At 47.9% G+C, this 17,528-nt stretch overlaps 1 protein-coding gene across 1 annotated transcript; it reads left to right on the top strand.

Annotated features, from left to right (window-relative positions):
- Positions 1 to 5,920: 5,920 nt before the first annotated feature.
- On the top strand, positions 5,921 to 10,108 carry LOC129085748 (peptidyl-prolyl cis-trans isomerase A-like). The gene is made up of 3 exons (XM_054592177.1): positions 5,921 to 6,057; positions 7,733 to 7,931; positions 9,584 to 10,108. Exons 1-3 carry the CDS (start codon positions 5,921 to 5,923, stop codon positions 10,106 to 10,108), a joined length of 861 nt encoding a protein of 286 aa, XP_054448152.1.
- The last annotated feature ends 7,420 nt before the right edge of the window (positions 10,109 to 17,528 follow it).

The following is a 17,528-nucleotide window of genomic DNA, read 5'->3' as shown; positions in this document are numbered from 1 at the left end:
AGTTTGCTTTGAATCCAATAATTCATTCTGGGGTTTTTCCCCTTTTCCTTTTTTTTCTTTCTTACTCTCTTTCTCCCCCTGGCTCAATTCACATCCTTGTGGTTAACTCTTCATATTACCTCTGAACCATGGAAAGTGGCAAAGAAAAGGAAGTTAGAGAAGAAAAGAGAACTATTGGGGTTCTGGAACGGGTGGAACATGGGTTGAACTGAAGCACAAGGGAGCAAACTGCATTCACAAAGGAGGGGTCCCAATTACTTAGAAAAGAGAGTGACTTCACTGGAGGATCCAAATCTAAGAATTTAACCAACGGAAAATATCTGTCCCTCTGCATCCTAGAAAAGAGACAAGGAAGTCAGTAGCTGAGAGAGGAGAGGAAGCATCACGAAAGGATCGTATTTTGGTGCGAAGCGGCTGCCGGCCTACCCGGGCGCCCAGGCACCCGTTGAGGCTCTCGCGGCTGCTGCCACTGCGGTCTGACACGGAGTTTTGTGCCTTCGGAGACACGCCAAATCCAATGATGCTAATTGCATTGCAGATTTCTAGCATCATTAGCAATTCTTAAAATTACATTTGCCCTGCTTATGTTCTCTAATTCCAGCTCAGAATACGGAGGGGGCAGGTCTCTGAAGGGGGTATGGTTTACAGAGAAATTCAATTGGACATGTTGGCTTCAGGTGTGCAGGTGGAGGCTGGCCGGCGGGGATTCACAGACCAGGAGAAATGCTTGTTTGTCTTATTTTTAATGCTGATTGCCGGGAGAATAAACAAAACCCGCAGCTAAATGGGCCTTAAAGGAATGCTGGGAATTTTGGAAAGAAAAAAAAAAGCCTTACCAAATCCGGTTGGAACAAGCCCTGTGGGTCCTATGGTGACAAGCACCATCCAAACACCCCAAGCAATGGAGTAACTTCCATTTGAAGTAGTTGGTGCAGAAATAACCACTTCTCCCGACTCCTTTTGTTTGTTTGTATTTAAAACAAATGAATAAAATCCAGATGAATTGGTGTTTTGCTTTGTTTGTTTCCTTAAAGAGAACACATTTGCTCATTAGGAAAGCTAGACAGCCAGCTCCAGAAACAAAAAACCACGTCCACGTCTCTTTTGCCAAAGACACTTTCCCCCAACATCCCCTGCTCAAGCATCTCAACACTTTTGGGAAGGGAAAGGGATGTCCCAATAGGAGAGCAAAGATCAGAATCTGCCTCTCCCAAGGCTGCTGGCTCCTGACCCCGGGGCAGGGCTCTGTGCAGCTGGGACTTCCAAAGTGCGGTCACTGAGAAGCCACCAATGCCACACCCTCATGGGGTGGTCTCTACTTTGAATCCAGCAACAGAAAGGGGGCTGGCTCCTGGGTATTTTTTCCAACAATGTGTACCACGCTAAATATATATACACACAAACACACACACCCATTATATATACACAGTTCTGCATATAAACACATACGGAATGTATAGGTTTTAATTAGGCCATCTTTTAAAAATAATTAAACCAGTATTAATGAATTACTATTTTAAGTCTGCTGGCAAGCAAAGGAGCCTCTTTCGCAGAGCATTAATAATTTGAGTCATTTGCATTAGCGGATGGCTTGGTATATGAGTCATATTCATAGTATTTATTAACAAACGAGCTCAGTTCTCTGCCATGGGCCAAAGACCACAGAGTCAGGGGCACTGAGGCAAGAACAGCACATCCAGGGCTCTCCTGCTCACCGTCGCAGAGAGTCTCAGGGCTGTGGTGGTGTTCAGGGTCCTGAGCTGGCAGAAGGTTGGTTTCAGAAAGGATCACAGCAGGAATCCAAGTCTATTTGCTCTGCCCATGGAATGACAACAACAGGGCTGGTGAGACCTTCAGAGCTCCCTGGAGCACACGGGTGTGCTGTTCCCAGGCCCAGAACACCGCAGACCAGTGTCCCAGTTTCCTCATCTACAGGGTAGAAGATATGTGCTTGTCAACCCCGTGATATCAATAAGATAAAAACACAGACAGCATTACTCAGATGTGAGGTGTTGACTGTGCTAATATTTTAAACTCTTAAAACAAGGGTAGTACACCTTCAGCTAATACAGTTATATGTCAATTATATCTCAAAAAAAAAAAGGGAAGGAATAAAAAAAAGAGGATAGTCATTCTCTAAAAAAAGATGGAGCATCTCTGCAGGACAAAACCAGGAATTTAAGTAGGACTTTTCTTTATATTTTTGGCGGCAAGATATTTTTAAAGGCAAAGGATGCTTGGTTTGATTTTTAGACAAAGAGGTGGTTTACACAGTGTCAGATTGTGAAATCTTTACAAATGCTTACCGATTTTCACCAAAAGCAAAGAGATGGGCTTGCTGCTACTCACAGGTCCATTCCAAAAAGATGGTACAGCAATGTCTGGTGTCCCAAAATATTTCTTGAAAGGAAGGGGCCTGTGTGGAATCCCCAAGGGAAACGTGAGGAACCTGACATATCCCCCTCCCCCATCCCGGGACCCTACAATATTTATCCCCAGTGGCTTGACTACATTATGAATTCTTCCCCAAGAACCCTAAGAGAAGAGAATAATCCGGTCTCCCTTCCTTTCTGTGGAGGACAGGAGAGGACATCATAGCCTGTAGAACAAAGGAAAACACTAATAATTCAGGGAAAGTTTCTCCTACTCCCACACACAGAAAAAGCAGGCACTTTGGCTGTCTGTAAAATCAGTTTGGTGCAAAACTAGAGCAGTGGCTCTGACTGGATCCCTGCTAACAGCTCTCATATATTAGCCTCTGTTACTTGCCAGGAAGGACACTCACATACAGTAGTTCATAATCCTCACCACACCTTTGTGAGGTAGCAACAGTATTCCCACTGTACAGAACAGGAGACTGAGGCTCAAGAAGTTAAGCAGCTTACCTCCTGTCCCAGAGTTCTCAGACACCACAAGGCCTGCAAACATGGAGCCTTTGGTTCCTGCAACCCCTCTTAGGCTTCCCTCCCTCTTTTCCTTCGGCCAGCTCTTGACGCTCTGCCTAGAGGCTCTTTGGCCTCACAGCTGAAGCTAATGCAGTTGAAATTTCCGTCAACTTCCCAGGTCTGAACTAGGACGTTGTAAACTTCTGGGGCAGAAAGAGAAACTGCCCTTATTCTCAAATCACTTCCAGATCTGACCACCCTAGTAAACAGGAAAAGAATACCTTACATGTGCTTTCAGCACTAAGAAAGAAAAAAAGAGACCAAATTTCGCTAAATTCCTGATTCTCCAAAATCGGGAAGTGGAGGGGAAGCCTCGGGCCCGGCCTAAACCAGTGCCTGTGGGGTCAAGACCAGAGAGTTCTCCTCCCTCTGAGAAAGGAGTCTCGAACTGATGGAGGGCAGGGGAGCAGGGAACCCAGCACCCCGTGGAGCCGAAAAGATATTTGTCTGGATGGGGCAGCGGGGATGAGCGAGGTATAAATGGTGACACAGACGGGGACCCGAGAAAACAGCAATAGACTTTGAAGTGGGGAAACTTTCTTGCGACTTGAAAAGCAAGTGGGAATCTCTGAGGGATCCACAGAAAAGTGGAGGCGGACCTGCGCTGCGTGTGGACGCGCCCGGTGCCGACTCCCCGGCCCACCTCCAGGGGGCGCTGGCAGGGCCGGCCCAAAGGAAAAGCCTGTCCAGGACGCACCTGGCTGCAGAGCATCGCCAGGGGACCTTCGCCAGCTGCGCCAACTGCCTCCCGGTCCCCAGGCCCCAGCACATTCTCTAGGCCGACCCTGGGGCGCCCATCACGCAAGCCGAATTTGTATCGCGTCTGCATTCTTTTAAAAACATAAGAATAGGAAGGTATTTCTCGAGCCCCCAAAGCCTTGTAACGCTGCCACTCAAAGCAGATGAATCGTTAATAACACAGGGGGCGGGAGCAGCGACTGATGAGGAACAAACACTATTAGCCCTTTGGTGTTTAAAAAACTGAATTGAAAAAAAACATAGCACTCAATGGGTCATGACTCCCGTCTCCTGATAGGACGACACCAGGCCTTTCCCCCTGAGGGGAGCTGTGTTTTTGATGGGAGGACAGGGCGGTGAGAGGTTGCCCACGGGAACCCTGACTTTGCCCGAAAGGCCGAGAATTCCGCCTCGCCGCGCCGAGTGCTCCGGGGCTGTGACCGTGCCTGGCGCCGCGAGGATGTTCCTGCGGCGCCACCTAACGTCCGAGGCGCAGACGACGCCCTGGCGAAGGGAGCAAGGACAGGCTGAAATCTCTTGAAAACAGTCCTCGGACCTCAAACTCAGGCCCCGGGACCTGGGAACGGGACTGTCATTTCGTGGACCAGTAACACCCCTCGGCTGAGTAGCCTGTCCCCCAGACCCCTGTTACTGCTGCCACCAAACCCAAATAGAAAATTTACCAGGATCAGTGGGATAAATAACTCTTTCCCAGTGAGACATCCATGAGGTGATGTCTGGTTTTTCCTAAATACAATGGCAAGTCGATTATTAATTTATCAAGAAAAAAATATAGATGCTATCATCGTATAAACATGAGTCCCGAGCAGAACAGAGCCTCACAACATCTGCAGGGGCCATGTCTGAGAAACACTGAACTAGAACTTTGGGTAGAACTTTGAGTAGGAAAAAGAATCTTTGCTTTTTAATTAATGAGAAATTAAGGTCTCAGGGAAGAAGATTCCACAGTATAATGGAAAGAATAGAGATCTGGGAACCAGGATACTCCCTGTCCCCAATTATCTGCATGACCTGGGCTGGGGGTGAACAGGTTTTACCTCTCACAGCAATGCTCTGAGGTCTGGATTACTAGCTCCACGTGACAGGGGAGGAAATAGGGGCTCCAGGAGGTTATGCCTGGTCGGACAGCAGGTCTGAGTCAAAGCCAAGCTTCAAATCTACATCTGCCCAACTCTAAAAAGCACATGCCTTTCACAAGACATTGACTCCCTCTGTGTTTTGGCTTCTTTGTCTGCAGTATGAAAGGGCTGTGCCAAGTGGTCACTTGGTCCCTTTCAGATACAGCAAACTCTGATCCAAGGTCTCCCTGGTCCCTTAAAACTGACTTTTAGTGCTCACAAACCCCAAGGTGATAACAAAAAGGCCTTTAAAAAGGATTTACCCACCTATAAAAACCATTGGATTTTACTTTCGGTTGTGGGCCAAAGAACACCGAAACAGACGTGGTGAAACATCAAACCTCTTGAAATGTACGACAGTAGGGAAAGAGGAGAAAATCTGCACAGGGCGTGGAGTGGCAGCCTTTGGATCAGTGGCAGAAATAAGATGGGCAGGGCACTGCTTATCTCTTGAGCCACCGGCCTCCCGGAGGATAATTGCCTTCTGATAATTGTTGGGACTTGATAAATACGTGAAATCAAGCAGCCAACAGTTTATCGAGCTACCAGTTCAGATCTGAACAGAACTAGATTAAGGAGTCAGGCACATTAGCAATAACCTCAAAGATAAACCCCTACTATCTAAGGCAGTTTATCTCCTCCTCAAGGGTCATGCTGCCCAGTAACTGCCACCTCCAAAAGAAAGGAGGGAGAGACCCACGAAAGGGCTCCAAATCAGCCTTGAACCCTCTCTTCCTGCTAACCCTCACAGGTCACCAGCTTGAAAGCAAGGGGTTGGGACTCTGCCCGTGTCTGGAAAGCCTGGGAAAATCTGTTGACAAGATGGGAACTGGGCAATTAGACCCCGAAGCCAAGGTCTCCTGACTCTGAAGTCAATGTTTTCCTCTTGGGCTCTTCCTCTACCTGGGAGTGGCAAAGAGCTTCAAACATCCCCAGCAAAGATAACACCAGGAACTACTGAGCAGATGTTAGATCCTGCTGGGCCACAGGCTCCCGGCATGACCAAAGGCAAGTTAAAACTTCTCAGGACCTCAGTTCCCTCAACTCTAAACTCAGTGCTTGATGCTAAATAATCCCTGAGACCGAACTGAGCCTGTCATGGACCTGAATCAAACCAGCTGTTACCCTTCAGGCTACCATCTCCTCACTTACGCTCTTCCTCAGTTGCCTCCCCAGCCTACACTGATCACGCTCCCCAGGCATGCCACTGCCTGGCTCTCCCAGGCGGCTGACAAGTACTGGGAAATCATTGCCTCATATGCAGCCCTGCTGGGAGGGCCTCTGAGCACTGTCTCTAGTTTGGAGACACACTTATTTTTCATCTGCTATCAAGAAGCCATTTTCCTCCTGCCATCAGCAGGCTCTTCAGCTTTTACAACATTCTGTTGAGGGATGGTAGGAGTCTTCCTCAAACAAGATCACATAGGGTCAGATGCTGAGCCAAACTTCCCCTCGGCTGCACCGCCTCCCTCACGCCCCAGCCCTGGAACAGGGGTTCCCTCTAGGAAGGCAGCCACCAAAAGTCTCCTCTGGCTGCCCTGAAGCCCCGGTCTCTTTAAAAAAACAAAACAACTTCAGGAGCCCTTTGGAACCCACCGTGAGCTGTATTCCAGAAAAAAATGACTTTTAAAAGAAAGGAATAAAGTGCTTTTTTTCCAAGGGCCTTCTCTCCCTCAGAAACTCAAGGTAAACTAGGAATCTTGCACTTTATTTTTCCTCTGGTTGTAGAAGGAGACAAGGAAAGAGGACCGTCTTTTTCTGGAAAGAGAAGTCCTGGGAGGCTGGGGAAGTTCTGTGGTGGGGACAGAATGGTCTGCTTCCTCCCGGCGCCTCTGCAGTTCTGGCCTCACAAAGAGCATTTATAGGTGCTGGTTAATTGAATGAATGTGAGGTTCTGATGGATTTATTCAGGACAGTAGATTATAAAACTAGATCCCCGCACAGACTAACCCTTCCACCCCACCCTTCAGACCAGCCACACAGCTCTCCACTTCCCTCTCTGCCCAGCCTCAGACCGAAGGGCAGGGAGGAAGCTGAGGCATGTCCTTAGCACAGCCCCTCTCCTGACCCCGGGGCCAGCCTGCTACCCCAGTGCTTCAGTTCTGCGCCTTCGCTCTGCACGGTGATTCATGGCCGATGTTCAGTGGGAAGCAGCGTCTTTCAATTCTTCCTATCACTTCTCTTATCTTTACAGGGCTCTTATTAAGCAGTGTTTTCAAACCTACTTGATGTCATGCTAGGAAGCAGTGTTGTCAACATGTCATTTTCCATGAGCACGAGAATTCAATATAAATAAGAGCCCAATAAAAGCCACATTGTCTCCATGCGGAATCTTCTCTAGGCATGACCGGAAGCCTGGATAGTCACAGAGACAGGTTATGAGTCCCTAAAGATAATCAGATAAGACAACTTTTGCTTAATGGGCAGTCAAAGAACTCTCCTTTCCTCTCCTCCTCTGGACTGAATAAGCTGGGGAGCCAATATCAATATCTTCTTAGAAGCCAACTCAAACGTGGGGACACGAAATCATGGGGAGCTGCCCATTGCCAAAGAGCCAAGTCATTACCTTTCACTTCACATTTTTGTCAGTTTCTTTTCGAATGTTTTAAAAGACACACAGATGTGTGCCTTTTATCTCCGTCTTCATATTTTAAAGGGTTGGAGAGGAAGAAGTGGAGAAGGGGACAAAACTAGCCTTGGAGTGTGTCAAGTGCCAAGCACTGTGTTGGGAATTCGGCGTTCCACCCAGACCCTCCTGTTCTGGCCAGTGGGAAAAGGGAATGGACATCAACTCTTCTTTCCTATTTGAATAAATGCTGATATTTGAAAATGTCTTGAACCGCAACCACATATGGTGGGGAGCCCCCAAAGAATCTCCACGTCTTATTTGGGAGCATCTCTTTCTTCTAGTTCGATAGACCCCTCTTCATCCTCCATCATTTTGACCATGTACTTCCCTTTGCCTCCAGCACCTTCCCAGCCTCCATACCCTCATTCCAAACACCCTTCCACTTTTCAAGATTTACTTAGACGTCATCCTCAAGAAAGCTTCCCTGCTACTCTCCTGTCCAGTTGCATCTGGGTGCGCACCCAGATGCATAGGTGTCTTGTATGTCATTTGTTACCACCGTGTTGTAGTACTTTGCTTATTTGTCAGCTTCCCCAAGTTACTGTGAGCTCTTTGCATCCCCCGCATCTACTGGATGAACTAGGCCACCACTTGCCCAAACAACACCTCTCTGTGTTCTAAAGAACGATGCCCCTCTCAGAAGAATGTAGACCCATCCCTCCCACCCACCCCATTCATATACTTTCAGCCTGCAAGTAAGTCTTGACCAGCATATGACTCCCTTGTTGAAATCAGAAAAAGATGCCCAGCCTCCTGGTGGACACATCTCTACAGCTAGGAGCAAGGCTTGGCAAGGAGCACATGAGCTGTTTTCTGTACTCACCTGCCCCTATCACCAGGCAACCTGCACCACTGAATTTGGTGGTCCTATTTGAGCCAATGACTCAGTAATGAACATAATGACCCATCTCCTGACCTCTGCCTCAGTTTCCAAGACTGTAGGCTTCTTCTCTACTTTGCTTCCTACCACTCTCCACTTAACCACAGCCTCACATCAAGTGAGTAGCCTGTGTGTCTCCAAACTCACAATGTCCCACGAAACTCAAACCCATATTCCAGAAGAGCACGGCTGAGGAGCTCCTCTTTCTTCCAGGCTCTTTGTGGGCCTCGCTCTGGTCAGGCCTGGGCACATGGGCTAATTTACATGGCTGGTTTGGAGCCTTTGGCAGATGAAAGTGCTCAGATAGTTTTATATGTGTTACTCATCATTAAACCTCCCCTTCAGGGTTTCTTGCTGCGTTTGGTTTGCGTCTCAATCTGGAGCAAATTTAAGCAAAGGTTTAGGCCTCTGTGTTTCCTTGGTTTAATTAATAATTCATAATAAAAATTTAATCAAGGCATAAGCTTTTGTGGAAGGTTATAAAACACTTTTATTTGCCCTGGAGATCAGAATGACCACTTTCTAAATCTATGAAATGATTTTTTTTTCCCCAAATGAGGAAATTTTACTCTCAACTGTAAATTTCAGCCATTTGCCATATGTAACCACAGAGAATCTGTTTATTGACTTAGTATATTAGAAGTAGTTAGGCAGGAAGAAAAATAAACTCAAACTCCAGACAGGAGAAAGTGTGGGGAAGGATTGAAGAGCTGGGGTGAGAATCTAGCAAAACTCTAGCCTCAGAGAATAACAAGGAGAAACAAATGACTGAACCCGCCTCCCAAAGGGGAAGACAGAGATAGTAACCAGATGGGAGACAAAGAAATTGGCTGGGTGGTAATCACAAGCTATTCAAGATCTTAGGAGAAACAAGCAGAGAATGCAATGGGAAAAACAGAACCATGAAAGGATATCAGACACTGGAAGGGCTCCCAGGGGAGGTGGGGGCAGTGTGGTGCCCTGTTTGTTCAAGTCTGGAACACAGACAGGTTCCCACCTGCCTGGAATAGCAGAACGGAGTTTTTGCCTAGTGGCAGAGAACAGGGCTAGACAAGGCCTAACTCAAATCCCCATCCATGGACAAAACCAAACCACTAAGAAAACAACTTAAAAATGCAGATTCCTTGGCATCTAGGATAAATGGCTTTTAAAGCACCGTAGGTGACTCAAATGTGCAGCCTGGTTTGGGAACCAGTGTTCCAGGTGATCTTTCAAGGGTCAGCACTAACTCTCTGAGATTTTTAAAAATTAGGTCACGGGGACTTGCAGGCACTGCTGCCGCGCAGCTCCTCGCCAAGGTCATCCCACTGTGTCCTTTGACTTCGCTGCCAAGGGCAAGCCCTCGGGCCACATCTCCTTCGAACTGTTTTCAGTCAAAGATACAAAAGCAGCAGAAAACTTTCAGGCTTTGAGCATTTGGGAAAAAGGACTTGGTTATAAATGTTCCTGCTTTCACAGAATTATTCCGAGATTTATGTGCCAAGGAGTTGACTTTGCAGGCCATAATGACAGAGGCAACAAGTCCATCTATGGGGAGAAATTTGACAATGAGAACTTCATCCTGAAGCATATGGGTCCCAGCATCTTGTCCATGGCAAATGCTGGATCCAACACAAAAAGTCCCCAGTTTTTCATCTGCGCTGCCAAGACTGAGAGGCTGGATGGCAAGCATGTGGTCCTCAGCCAGGTGACAGACAGCATGGTCCAGGAGCACTATGGGTCCAGGAATGGCAAGACCAGCGAGAAGATCACCATGACTGACTGTGGACAACTCTAATAAATTTGACTTGTGTTCTATCTCGACCACAAGACAATTCCTTCCGTAGCTCAGGAGAGCACCCCTTCACCCTCATCTGCTTGGAATGTTGTATAATATTCCTGCTCTTGCAGTAGTTCATCAGGTTCTCTATTTTCCTCACTCCTTCCAAAACTAACTGGATTGCAGAGTTAAGTTTATGATTATAAAATAAAAACTGAACAACAACAACAACAAAATTAAGTCAAGAGAGGAAGGATAAAAGGGTTTTTTCTACTTTTTTTTATTGTTTATTCTATTCCAGTTGTTCCCATTTTTTTCCCTTTGCCCCCGCCTCCCACCTAGCCCACCCCTCTCTCCACAGTCAACCCCCTAAGAAAGGAAGGATAAGTTGATAATGAAGAGCTTGGGCACTATCCATCCATGGATTCAGACAACAGTGTTTGATAAAATCTGTTGTTGCCAACAATAATTATTGTGTTGGGTTGGCCAAATATTCATTTGTTTTTTTCTGCACAATGGCCCTAGTTGCACTTAGTTGTCTTTAACTTCATTCAAAAGAATTTTGTTAGATTGTATTGTGACAGCTGTCATATCAGCATGTATTTTAAAAAAAGTTATCAAAGTTGGTGAATTTTTGTGTAGCCATTTTAATATTGAAGATAGAAGAATATATGCAACATTTTTTGGCATATTATGCTTTATTATTTGAAGAAAGGTAAAAAACACAACTGAAATGCAAAAAAAAAAATTTGTGCAGTGTATGGAGAAGGTGCTATGACTGATCGAATGTGTCAAAAGTGGTTTGTGAAGTTTCATGCTGGAGATTTCTCTCTGGCTGATGCTCCACGGTTGGGTAGATGAGTTGAAACTGATTGTGATCAAATCGAGACACTAACTGAGAACAATCCATGTTGTACCACGTGGGAGATAGCCTACATACTCAAAATACCCAAATCAATAAGGTTACTGGTAAAAATGAAAAATGTGTCTTTTATGGAAAAAACCATATGGACTTTTTGGCCAACCTAATAATAACATGTTATTAATTGTGTGGTTTTCCCCCTTCATCTGAAAACAAGACAGAAGGAAGGGGACCATAGTCCCCATTTACAGAGAAGGAGACAGAGTCTCAGAGAGGTGCAGTGGCCCAAAGCCACGCCCTGGACAGCGGCAGCAATGGGCTTGGGGGTCCCCTGAGTGCAGCTACCATCCTCCACCCTCATAGCCCCCATGGACCAGTTCTTCTTGCAGTTACGTCCGTGAAGTTAGATACGGTGTAACAACAGGTTTGAAGGTATAAAGGTCGTAAAGGAGAAGCCTGAAGACCTCAACCATCACGGGTTCAGGTTTGTGAGGACAGCCCAGGACGACCAAAAAGAAATGGACTCCTCAGGGCTATCAACAACTTTCCCATGCAGACAAATGACTCCAGGAAAAATAGCTCACATCCCAGCTAGGTAGTATTAGCTTTAAATACAAAGCCTGGGCCTTTCCTCATTCAGGTTATGCCCCTCACCTCCAATCCCAGACTGAAACCCCAATCTCACCCCCAAACTCCCCACACTCCCAGGTCAGAGGGGCTGGCCCATACTGGGATGGAAAGCACTTTAGAGAAAGAGTGCTAAGTAGAGTCCCTGAAGGTACCTAGATGGTGCAGGCGGTGGTACATCTGGTTACCTGGCCTTCTAAGCCATAGTCTGAATAGTCTGACTTCAGAGTGGACCGAGTCCTCACTGAAAGGAGATCAGCAGTGCTCGGCTCAGCCACCTGAGCTCAAGGAGGCAGGAGAAGCCATCTGCTCACGTGGCCATGGGACAGCAACTTGCTTGTCCTCCTGCATAGGCCGCAGCATGAAGGACCTGGTGACAGCACCACCAGTGCTCAGTTTAGATGAGACTAGTAAGCGTTGCCATTTGACCATTACCAGAGTTAACACTGATGTGCCGCTGGTGTCCCCAGGTTGCGCAGCCCTCAGTGCGGAACCTGTCCCTTAACTCAGCATCTACGCCAGGAAGCTGCATCTTCAGCATGTCCTTCCCACCCCAATGCCTCGGAGAGTCCCCGAGGAAAGCGTCCATGTTCCAGAGGTCCGGCCTGTGTGTCGCTTGCCACCTTGCCCTGGACCATCCTCCACTCCCTCTAAGTCTCCTCTGGCTCCCCCACAGGTTGCTGGCTCACCCATAGCCTAGAGGCAGGCCCTTCTCCTATTTCCCGAGGACATAGTCAGACCAACCTGTGATATTGATCAAGATTTCCGGAAAGCTTAAAGATAGCAAAAGAGAATTACGCAATAGAAACAAAAAGCCGAAACCCTGGAGATAGGGAGTCTGAGCTGTCTTTGTCTGTAGCCCACGGTTTGCCCTGCATTTCAGGGGCCGGCCTACTTTCCCCCGATTAAATGCCTTGACTGTGTCCCCTTTACTAGAACCTAGGTTGCCTAGTACTTTTAGGGTCCAAAAAGAGATAGAAACATCTCAGGCTGGGCCTCTGAGTCAGTGCAATAACCTCAGAGCTATCACTGCATACGGAGAAGACAACCTGTCACGTTATTTTACAGAGCCACCTCCTCCTCTGTCTCAGATATTTCCATTCCAAGTAGCTTTACTTAAACATGACCAAATGCCCATTAAGGTACTTCCTCCAAATAAGGCACCATTCCCCTCAGCAATGAATCACAAAATTGTCATGAGTGTGCCTCCGTGTCTAGTGATCATGTTTCCAAAATTATGGGGTGCCATCTAAGTTCCAGCAACACCCTTCTCCCGCTTGCCGTGCAGCGGATCGGAGGGGGCTGGCCTTGTTCCTTCCACCCGGCCCGCTCCTTCTGGCAGTGGGTAGGATGGTTTTCAGTGTTTGTGGCTTGGTAATTTTTGGATTCATTTGCAAGGCAAATGTAGACTGTCTCAAATTAAGGTTCAGTGATGTGGGGCGCTAGCTGAGGAATTTTGTTTGTTTTGTTTTAAAACCATAATCTTGCTCTACATGACTGTTATCACAGATCTAGCAGGCTGATAGCTTTTAGTCCCTGTACTTCTCCGACAAAGCTTGGGTGAACTTTGTCCTAATGGAAGGGGACATCGAGGTGGGGCGGTCGGCTGGTTGCAGCTGAGTGCCAGTGCCATCAGGGACGAGGCCAGGCTGGGATGTCGGCGGGGCCCGGGGGGCTGGTTTCTGTGCTGGTGTCACTGTTCCCAGTCCCAAAAAGGGAGGGTTTGGGCTCTGATCCCTCTTGGTGAAGCGCGGTGGCGTAGAGTGTTTGGTCAACTTCAAAGGCCCGTGCAACTTCCTCAGATCTTCGTTTCATATTCAACCCAAGTCTGATCCAAACAACGGGGTGAGGGGTGGGGAGGGGCAGTGCAGTGTTCAACTTAATTTACTCTTGGCAAAACAGATCTTCCCAAGTCTCAGGGGGGAAGAAAGCGGCTTAGACAGACGTAAACAGGCTCTGAGGCCCTTTGGACATCAAATAACACTAGCAAAACAACGTTTAGATGAGTTAAGTGTAAATCAATCAGAAACATATGGACTACATTTCCCTGAAAATACACAGGGGTTTACAAATTACAGGCAGAGGGGTTTGGCAAATGCAATTCAGGTTTTGCCAAACCTAAAATGTTTGGAGAAGATTTAAAGAAAGTAGACTGACCCAAAATGCCTTCAACTCTGCCCATCCCTGACACTGATAATATCCCACACAACCACAAGCATTTAAGTGCATGGGTTTTAAGAGATTTATATGTTGAATAAACTTAACTACTCACAACAAGCTGCATTTCTTTTCCAGACGAACGTTCGTGGAAAGCTAAAACTGCCAGTAACTGCACTCGCAGAAGGGAAAAAAAAACATCTACCTTTTGAGCTGGGCCAAGGAGATATACCTACATGTTTAAACTTGCAACAAAATAGAGTATTCTAAGCTTTGTAGCCCATAACTGAATGTTCATGGAGCACAGCTCTTCCCCAGCATGAGTCTGTCTTTGTGCCACCAGGCGTGTGGGTGCGTGTGCCGTGCAGGGGCAATGCATCGATGCGTTCTCTAGTGTCTCTGTTGCATGCTGCCTCTTCCTCGTGTGGCTGTGGGCCATGAGGCCTTCCTGTCTCACAGGAAGGTTGTCCCTGTGGAACCAGGGCACTCAAGATCCAAATGTTTAGGTTTTGAGACTCCAAAGTGAAGACATAAAAGATTCGATGGACCTCACCCTGAGATGACATCGAGTTCCCAGACGGGCTCAGAGACCACAGGGCAGAAGGGAAATGAGAAGGTTCTGACGTGGGGTCCCCGACAATGTCCTACTGCTGCTGCCCCCGCCGCCCCACGCTGCACGGCCTCCTGGAGGATGGACAGGAAGGAGGGAACAACCAAAGGGGCTGGGGGATGAAGAACAAAGGACACCTCTGCCCTTCTCTGCCATGCCACTAGGAACTGGGTCCCGGCATGAGCGGGAGCAGCAGAGCAGAAGGGGCCCCTGGTACTCCTGGCTGGAGAGGCCCCTGCCAGCCCCACAGGATTTCCTCGGCCCAGGAGCCCTGTGGGAGGGAGTGGAGCTTCCCCAAGGCGCCCACGTGGTTAGGAAGGAGTCAGGCCTGCACAGGCCTTGTCTTAGGGAGGGAGTGCGGCCACAAGCCTGCGTGGCCCAGTGGCCCAGCATGGAGCGTGGAGGTACAGACCTGAGATGCTGGTGTAGACAGAGGACCTGGGGCAGAGGCCCCGCTCTCCACTGCCCACCTGCGCGCCCAGCCTGCAGGCTGCTACGGCACTGACGAGCCACACCCGGAACGGGGATGTGATCCCCGGGGTGAGAAAACCTATCCAGCGGGAACCGAAATTGTCCGCCACCAAGCAGAATGGAGATTTGGAATGGAAATGACATTGGCTTAAAAGGTAATGTTTCTTGCACCCTTGTGCTGTGGTCTCAGATTCATGCCTTCTCCTCGAGTGGGAGAGGTCACTCACCCGCTTTAGCCTGTTTCAGACACACCCTGGCTTCTAGGAGGCAGTTGAAGCTTCCCCCCACCAACCTCGCTCTACCCCAGGGAGGAAAGGAAACTTGATCTGGGTCCTCGAGGGAAGGCTGAGGGGGTGAGAAGGGCAGGAGATGTGCAGATTTCAGCTGAAGGTGCAAAGGGGTTGTGAATGGAAGTGGAGCACATGGACAACCCCTTTCCCCATTTCTCTCCTTGTGAAATCCCAAACCACCGAGCAACTGATGTAGGCAGGTGGGGCCAGAGACAGTTGGGAGACGACCTCTGCACCCCTCCACCCCCCATCCCCAGAGAAGTCCTGGAAGGCCCGGAGAACACTCCATGGTAAAGTAGGTGTAGAGTGAGGGCTCACACAGGGACGTCCTCTGGCTCCCTGAGAAGCTCAGGCCTCTGTTGGCCATCACGTCCACGGGGCTGGGATCTGCCTCCTCAGAGCCCCTCTGGGTTAAGGCCAGGCAGGGCCAAGGACTGAGGAGGCCACCAGGCACCTCCAGGAGGGAAGACCAGTGTCTGCTATCTCATTGAACGGGGGGTGTGGGGTGGGTGGGCTTCCAGTCCCAGAAAATGCAAAACCTAGCAATAAAAAGATATATAGGGGATATAAAGTTGTTGCAGTGGGGGCAGGGGGGTGAGTAGGTTATCACCTAAAAAATTTTTGCTTCTATAGTGGGGATCTCTGAGATGGGGTTTTGATAATTCTACATGTTAGTGGCTGACAGTGGGGACAAACTGGCCACTTCAAGATGAACAGAAAATTGGTTTGCTCTGTCCGTAAAGGTAGAGCTGGAGTTTGTTTTGGGGACAGAAACTTGCTTCCTTTTGGGGGTCCCCTTTAGTGGAACCGTGTCAGTCACATGCCTGCACTGGTCCTGACCTTGATGAAGCTCTCCAGGGGCGGAGAGTGCAGGTTAGACTGCGGTGCCAGGAACAGTCTGCAATAGTTCATTATTCTGGGATGTCCACTTAATAGGAAACTACTTGAGAGACAATTTTATAATAAATAAGAGGGGGAAAAAGGTTTGATTGGGGCCTGAACTTGGAAAATAAAACTCAAAACTATAAAATTAAGCTTTTTAAATTTTATATTTAACACAATTTAAGTTATTACAAGTAGGCATTAATTTTTAGATGGAACCAAGAAATGAATGATTTATTTTAGAAAAAAATTCAAAATATTTGTGTAATAGCACCACATCCTTTGCTTTCTATTTTATGTTTATAGACAATCACATAAAGAGACATTTTTGCAATAGTGTTCAGGAGCTTTATGAAATTTCCCAAAGGCTTCTCATAATTATTTTTTACATCCACCTTCCTTTTTGAAATGCCTCTGGGGTTACTGCCTCTGCCCGAGTTTTTGTTTTCCCATTGTTAACTGGCACGCCTTCGCAGTGCCCCCAATTTTAACACCGTGCTGTGATCTGAGCAATTCTACAACTTCATTCTCCTCAACACCATGAAATCCTCTACCTTTTGCAAGATTTGGAACTTGACTTTGAAATAAATAGGTTTGCATAGATTTCATTGTCTTGTCGGATGTTTCTAATATTCCACCGTGATCAGGAGACCGATCAGAAGGGATTCGCGGGGTGGGTGGGAGAAGGACGAAGGTGGATGTTGGTGAGCAAACCTTTTTATGTTGTCCTGACTTTCCCTTCCCTGCACAACTTTGTGACTACAGGGACTCGCATAATGCATGTTTGGGTGACCTCTATAATTCTGTTTATCCAAGTTGGGGGAAGAAGAGTCAGGGTTATTGTTTTGTTTTGTTTTGTTTTGTTTTTCGCTCTTCCCTTTCCTCTCCCCATCCTCTGTTGGCCTTTTTGAGTGGGATATCTGGCAACTTCAGCCACCAGTCAAGGTCTTGAATTTGCAGTTCATGATAGTTCCCGGAGGCTTGCACGAGGTCCTCGACAGTTCACCAGACAGGAGTTTGAACAATCATTGGAGGCTAGAGCTCTAGTGAGAAAGATTGGTCATTTGCCTGGGTGTCTGTGGAGCTAGAAATAAAAACGGTGTGGCTGGCAATAGTAATAACATAGCCAATGTCTTTAACAATAAGAAATAAAGGCCGTCATCAGAAAAATACCTGTTGGGTCCTCCCCCACTGCCCATTCCAGCCAGTCATGTGGGCTAGCATCGTCTGCCTCCCTGTGAAATCCCAGCCCGCCCCAGAGCTTATCCTCTCAGCCGAGATCAAGGAGTTTTCTGGTCACTTCTAGTCATGGGAACTCAGTTCGGAAAGTAACATGCTCAGCTGCATGTAGCAATCAAAGAGGCCCGCTCACGGCTCCCACTCTGCAGCGCCGGCCTCCTTCAGGCGGGCGGGTTCCCGAGGTAGAGGCAGGAGGCACGGGGGGGGGGGGGGGGGGGGGGGGAGCTCAGCGCTTCTCTTTCTTGCTCCCACATTTCTGCTCCTCTCCCTGGTCCTCATGAAATCGGGCTCTTTGAGAGT

The sequence above is a fragment of the Pteronotus mesoamericanus genome, unplaced genomic scaffold (assembly GCF_021234165.1).
Source record: "Pteronotus mesoamericanus isolate MK-2021 breed Mesoamerican mustached bat unplaced genomic scaffold, CSHL_Meso_final scaffold_31, whole genome shotgun sequence".
Taxonomy (NCBI): Eukaryota; Metazoa; Chordata; class Mammalia; order Chiroptera; family Mormoopidae; genus Pteronotus; species Pteronotus mesoamericanus.
The sequence above is the reverse complement of the archived record's forward strand: the minus strand, read 5'-3'. Positions and strand labels throughout refer to the sequence as shown.